We start from the raw sequence: 7,374 nt of genomic DNA, 5'->3' as shown, positions 1-7,374 counted from the left end.
TCTTTAAATATGTCTTGGTAATTCTCTAGCAAGAATGTTAATGTGGTATCACTGTTGTGATAAGGAGGCAGTATAATTGTTAGAGAACTAAGAGAATGGGCATCCTCTTCCAGGATTCTTAAATTGTATAAATGGAATTCTACCACTTGCTTATGATTTCCTAATAAACAGTATAGTTGCTTAAGCTTAATAGCTTGAAATTTGATTGGATTCTCCCTCATGAGCAATACTCTTTGGCCTTACTAATCAAACGACATCCAAAGATGCTTGTAGTTGTATAGAATGTCCTATAACATAGATAACAACTGGATGCCTAACACCATGTCATAATTGCTCAAATCCATTATGAAAATATCTGCTTCGAAGCACACCCATTGTATTTTCCATTTGAGGCCCTTACTGACTAACTTGCATACCATTTTCCCCTTATTTGCAGCTTGTATAGTTATAGGATTGATGGCAGTTAACTCACACTGTAGCCTAAAAGCTAAAGAGGGGTTGAGGAAGTTGTGAGTGCTCCTAGAGTCTATTAGAATATGAAGGGTTTGTTTTCCTATTTTCCTAGTGACCTTTAGATGTGGAACCCCACAGTTCCTTCTAAAGCATTTAATGAAATGTGAGGTATGACTTCTTCAACAGGACACCTTTCTTCTTGAATCTCCTCTCCTATAGCCTCTTCCTCTAGAATACTCATGGAATATAACTTCTTATTCCTAAATTTATGACCAGGTATGAATTTCTCATCACTTCAAAAGCATAATCCCTTTAGCCTATGTTCTTCAAATTCCTGTTTTTTAATAGATTTGGTAGGTTTAATGGGGTTCTTGTTGAATGAGTTTTGAGTAGTGTTAATTGGAAGGGCTTGTTTTGGGTAAGTTGGTTGTTGCTGTAAAGTTGTTTTTAGTAGAGTTTGATTGCTGGATGTTTTTAGGTTGAATTATGTGAGAAGTGAAGGAAATTGAGTATTTTTATAGGTAGCCAGAAGTTTGTTTATTAGCTAAGGTATTTGCTTGCAATTTAGCAAGGTTATAGGTTTGTCTACAATCTTTAGGTTCAAACATTTTCACGGTGTTTTTTATTTTCACTTCAAGACCCCATAAGAAAAGGACTAAGACTTGTCTCTTCTCAATGCCAACTTTATTCCATAAAATATCAAAGTCATGAATATAGCTATCCAAATCTCCCATTTATTTCAAATCTATCAGTTCCTCCACAAGGTTTTTTTGCCCCCCAAATCTATAGCAAAGAGCTTCTACACACTCCTCCCAACTCACCCTCTGATTACCTATGCTTCTCTTAAAATTCTAGTGCCAGCAAAGGGTTATACCATCTAAGTAATAAGAGGCATATTTCAGTTTCTCTGAATCATCAATGTCTTCTATCTCAAAATACTGGTTGCATTTATACAACCACCTATGTAGATATTCCCCCTCAAACAATGAAAATAGATGTTTGGGTTTATGTACCTTATAAGCAGTTGGTCTCCCTTTATTGGTACGGTCAATCTTGAAGGTCGACTCATTTTAGTGAGATGTTTGTTTATCTGTTGTGTCAGGCCACTAATCATATTCTTTATGTCCCCAATCTGAGCTCTATGATTGTCAGTGGTATGGTCCAGCTTCTGGCCTTGTTCTTTCAGGAGTGTTATCAGTTGATCATACTTTTGGTTGGCTTCCTTTTTAGCCGAGTCAATGGAATCTTCTAACATTTTAATCTTAGCTATTCTTGTGTCAGGAACCATGTTCCCAATCCAAGAAAGGTTTATTCTGATACTATTTATTATGATTGAAATAGAAATGTTACCAACAGTTAAAAAACCCATTGAGAAACTAAATTCTTCAACAAATAGCCGATGAAATCAGGCAACAAGAATAGAACAAAAAGAAGAATAAGAAATAAAAAGAAGAAAAGTGGATAGAAATAGAGCTCTTTCATCTACTCATTATATTTTTTTCTTTTTTCTTTTCATATTCTGTTATAACCAATATATTTATATAGTAATTAATTGCCCCATAATTGTAGGAATAGCTAGCATTATTACACATGTTCCTTAACAAAACTAAAACAACAGAAAAGTTAAAGGTGTGTTTTTAATATCTAGGTGAAATCTAACAAAACATTGTGTTTTGTATTCCCATAATTTCAAAATGCCTCCGCCTAAATCATCTCTTCATATTTGTCTCCTGCCATATACTTTAGTTGCAATACGTGACATAATGGCCGCTCCATCAGCTCAACTACCATCAATGTTTTTCTCTTCGCTCTGTTACTGCTCTCCATCTTCACTCCTCTGCTCTGCTCTCTGCTCTCTGCTCTCTGCTCTCTGCTGAAGCAAGTTCAACTACCGACCGGACCACGTAAGCGGAAGGAAGGAAAGATAAGAAGAATCTTCTCTCCTATCCTCTCTAAAATTCTGAATTCACAAGGATTTTTGTCGTTTAATCTGCCACGTGTTAAACGACATTATGTTTCCAGGGTCATTTTGCCAAACAATAAACTTCGGGAAACGACGCCGTTGACCACGTGGAATAGATTTGGTGAACAAAAAGAGCCCGGCCCAAACGTGTGTTTTTACCGAAGGGTCTTAAAACCCTAGCCTCCCCCACTCGCTGCTTCTCTTCCCTTTCAAGGACGCTTGATTTGCCTCTACCCCAGCAGTCGAGCAGTAACAGCACAACAACAATGGTATCTATCTGCCTATCTCCTTCACCGGCAATAAAGATGGAAAAAAATGCTAAGAACCTTATCTTCTCTTACACACTCCATTGTATGTACGTAATTGCAGGGTATTGATTTGAAGGCCGGTGGAAAGAGTAAGAAGACTAAGAGAACAGCTCCAAAGTCCGATGATATCTACCTCAAGCTCCTCGTCAAGGTAGGGTTTTAATCTCTCTTTCCCTCTATGTTTTTCTTTCCGTTTCTCTTATATATATATAATGATGATAAATAAGTGGGTGTATCTGTGAACAGTTGTACCGGTTTTTGGTGAGGAGGACAGGCAGCAAGTTCAATGCGGTGATACTGAAGAGACTCTTCATGAGCAAGATCAACAAGCCTCCTCTTTCTCTCTCTCGTTTGATCACTTTCATGAAGGGCAAGGTCCATCTCTCTTTATATACATACATCTTTCTGGTTTTTGGGCTTCTTTTTTTCTCGGTATTTACATATATCTCTCTGTATATACATATACCAATAATGATATTATTGGTTTTGTCAATCAGGAAGACAAGATTGCCGTTGTTGTTGGGACTATAACTGATGATATTAGGGTTTATGAGGTCCCTGCTCTCAAGGTTACTGCCTTGAGGTTCACCGAAACTGCTCGTGCTAGGATTGAGAAGGCAGGTGGAGAATGCTTGACTTTTGACCAACTTGCTCTTCGTGCTCCTCTTGGTCAGAACACGGTATGCCTGCTTTTTTCCCTTTTGTCAATTATGTAATGGGCTGCATTCAGAATTGCAGTTTGGGTTGTCTTTATTCACAAATATGGTAGCTAAAAAAGTGGTAATTTGAACATGTTGTTGGCATTTAATGGTGAACATAAATTTGGTTGTAGAGTTAAAAACTGCTCATACGAAGTTCCAATGCAGAGTTTATTTTAAAGCTTGAGGGTCCCTAGTTTTATTCATTAGCGCCATCATTGTCTAGCTTGATTATTATTGTCATGTTACTTGAAACCAGTATTGTGATTGAAGACTAAGCTAAAGGTTTGGCTTATCTAAGATGCTTCTTATACTGTTTATTGTAATTTGACAAGGGGTGATATAGCCTAGTAGTGTTAGAAGTGGGGAGTTTATCCCAAACATGAATTGTGATTTACTAGATAAAATACATCCTTGATAGATGTATGTGTAAAGAAGCATTTGCTGCTGTCAAGAGATTCATAATTCTATAAGTTTGAAATATGGCTCTCTTGTAATGTATCACCTTTATAAACTCCCAAACATGAATTGTGATTTACTAGATAAAATACATCCTTGATAGATGTATGTGTAAAGAAGCATTTGCTGCTGTCAAGAGATTCATAATTCTATAAGTTTGAAATATGGCTCTCTTGTAATGTATCACCTTTATGGAAGTAAACATCGTCAGTTCCCTACAAAACTAACCACCAAATTAATCCTTCTAAATTTTGGGATGAACTTGGATTGTCCTGTGATGCTTTGATGTTTGGATTATGAACCTGGCATTGCTGGTGGGTTTTGAATTAAGTTTGTTCGCAGGTTATGTAAGTACTTTTGATGCATTTCTCATGTAGATTCAACGATTTCCTAGATCCACCATGTAGGTTACAAGATTGCCTTCCACCTCATTTACCAACCATATAGTAGTGGATGGTTCAATTCCTAGAGATGCCATTTCCTCTTTCTGTGTTCACAGTGCAGATGGTTCTCTTTTATTTGAGCATTAAGCTCTGGTTGCACTTTTACTCCTCTTGCCACTATTTTTTCTTAGGATGATATAAGATGATGCAAGAACAGTGGAAGGAACATGATAAGATATGCTTATTAATCTTGAGCTTTCTTTTGAAACATGTATATAGTTTCCACTTTCCTAGACTCCTAGTTTTCAATGCCTTCCATGGTATACATTATTTAACTATTTTGCATGTGCAAATGATTTTGTCCATTCCTTTTTGGTTTAACAAGAATTTGATTTGCTTGGAGCCTTGTCACTCTGAGGAATTAAGCATCGTGGTCCAATTTACAGGTTCTCCTCAGAGGTCCCAAGAATGCTCGTGAGGCTGTGAAACACTTTGGACCAGCTCCTGGTGTGCCACACAGCCACACAAAGCCCTACATACGGTCAAAGGGAAGGAAATTTGAGAAGGCTAGGGGTAAAAGGAATAGCAAGGGATTTAGGGTTTGAATGCAGTACCTCATGCAGAAAATACAGATCAGCCTTCCAAATCCAAGGTGCAATATGCAATTGGTTGTTTGATCTCTTTTTTCCTTGTCTTCTCATGTTGAACAATTACATTGTCTTTAGAAAGTTAAAAAGGTTTCAGTTTCTTTTCAATATTTTGATCTAAGCAAATGATTTTGTTTGTCAACTGGTAATTAATGGTTTACTTCTGAATTTCAGCAATGTTACCGTGCCTGATGTCTGTATGTGGATTAGGTTATTGAGATGATTCTTTTCATTTTAGATGGCTTATTGAATGCAAACCTAAGGAGTTGATATTGGTACAAAAATGGAGTTCTGTTAAATGCAAGAATTATGATTTCATAATTGTAGTTCGCTCTTAACGAACAAGGCCTTACAGATCTATGATCTTGGACGGCACTTGGACACTGCGAAGTTATTGCTAAAAGCTAAAACTAGATGAGCATTGTACTTGAAGATAATCTACCACAAGCATAAGTTTCATGTACATACACAATCTATTAGTGTAATACAATTTGAGTTTACTGGGGGGAATTTGTAAAGTGACCAAGAAAACTTAAATAGAAGATTTGCTCTTTCGTTAAAAGAAAAGATGTATCTTCAGAAGAAATAGAAGATACAAGCCAACTTGCACTGTGCTGGAAGTTGGATTAAAAGTTATTTTTCAAAAAAAAACATGAGAATCATCATCTTGATTTTTAGCTTCAGGAAATTTTTTTATTATGAGTCGAAAAATTGATGCGTGTGTTTAAAATAAAAATAAATTAAATAAAAAATTATACATGCAAATAAAATTATACATGCAAATAGATATTAGCAAATAAATGTTATGATTAAATTGAAAAATTGAGTGATAGATATATATATCTATGATCTTGTTTTGTGAGGAATTATTCAAATTCCTTTATTAAAGTATATGTCAATAATTTTTTAAAAGTAATAATTTAAGTTCTATCAAAATAAAATAATTTGCTAGTATAATTTTTTTTATTAGTCTATTTTTCTCAACTTAAAAACATAGTTTTCTGAGCAATGTACATCATTTAATAAAAATCAAAGGCAATTAATATAAATATTCAAAAGAATCAATAAAAAATAAAAAAATCTCTTTCTTCAACACATCTTTTATCCTATTAATGCAATTCCTTTTTATGGCAATTAGTTTATCCTAAATTAATTAATATTGGTGAATTATCATAATTGTAGTTTGGTCATTTCTTCACTTTATCTCTATGGTTTAAAAAATTACACTTTACATAATTAGTCAACTTAAAAATTAAAATTATATAAAAAAATAAATTTATTCTTATATATAATATAACACAAATACAAAAATATCAAGTCAATCTCTTTTCCAATCTTTTCTTTTTCTCTCTTTCCCTTCCCTTCTCAATTAGGATTCTATAACTAATGAAAATCAATTTTAGAGTTTTTTTTTTTAGAATTTTCAAAAATCCTATGATAACACGTAATATTCACTTTCAAAATCCATGAAAGAATATATTTATTTTAAAGTAATTTGTTCAATGAAACATCCCCCAATTGAAAAGATTGAAAGTACATAATTGATTTCAAATGATTGATGTATACATTAGAGTGAGATTAATGAAACTATTCACCTATTAGTCTACTTCTAGCAAGATTTGAAAATGCTTTAAGAGAACCAGTGGAACTAGAAAATGTTAAACAATACATTGGTTAACAAAACTCACCAATTCATTTACAAGAATAGTTGACAAATCAATGTGTTTTATACATGTTATTTTACCTAAAATCTATGTTTAAATATAAAATAATGACCCAACCTTTATAAACTCAACTATGCGCTGAGCCTATGTATATATAGATCTGATGAACTGTCAGACCTAACAATCTCTAGGGTCAACTATGTTCTAAACCCATGTACATATGGATTTGGTAAGTTGTCAGATCCAACAATCTCATAGCTTAGCTATGCGCTGAGCCCATGTACATGTAAGTCTGACAAGTTGTCAGACCCAACAATCCCTAAACTCAAACTACGAGCTGAGCTCACATACATGTAGGTTTGATGAGCAGCTGGACCTAACAATCCCTAGGCTCAGTTATGCGCTGAACCCAAATACATGTGGGTTTGGCGAGCTGTTAGACCAATATTTTTAGGATCAACATCTCACCAAGCCCAGATATATGTAAAACTAATGATTTATTTAGTTCTATTATTAAGCCGTAAGGCTCTATTTTTTTTCTTTCTCATGACCCTTAACATAAAATGTTAATGTCAATGCTACTCATCTCTATACACCCTTAGGTGTGTAAAAGTTTTCAAAAGGACATGCCACTTATCTCGCATTAATGATGTGTAATGGATATTTATCTATTTTTAATGCATGAATCAAGAATATTTTTCTCTCATTAATGCTATCAAGGCAATATAACACTCCAGCCCTTCCATAAAAAAACAAGACTTATGGGCTATAAAGACCCTATGAATCATTCAATGAAAAT

General features: G+C 34.4%; 1 protein-coding gene across 1 annotated transcript; it reads left to right on the top strand.

Moving 5' to 3' along the window:
- The first annotated feature begins 2,526 nt into the window (after positions 1–2,526).
- On the top strand, positions 2,527–5,088 carry LOC7487794 (60S ribosomal protein L18-2). The gene is made up of 5 exons (XM_002301449.4): positions 2,527–2,685; positions 2,786–2,875; positions 2,971–3,099; positions 3,222–3,404; positions 4,711–5,088. Exons 1-5 carry the CDS (start codon positions 2,683–2,685, stop codon positions 4,867–4,869), a joined length of 564 nt encoding a protein of 187 aa, XP_002301485.1. The 5' UTR covers positions 2,527–2,682; the 3' UTR covers positions 4,870–5,088.
- Positions 5,089–7,374: the final 2,286 nt, after the last annotated feature.

This window comes from Populus trichocarpa, chromosome 2 (assembly GCF_000002775.5).
Source record: "Populus trichocarpa isolate Nisqually-1 chromosome 2, P.trichocarpa_v4.1, whole genome shotgun sequence".
In the NCBI taxonomy this organism is placed as follows: Eukaryota; Viridiplantae; Streptophyta; class Magnoliopsida; order Malpighiales; family Salicaceae; genus Populus; species Populus trichocarpa.
The sequence above is the reverse complement of the archived record's forward strand: the minus strand, read 5'-3'. Positions and strand labels throughout refer to the sequence as shown.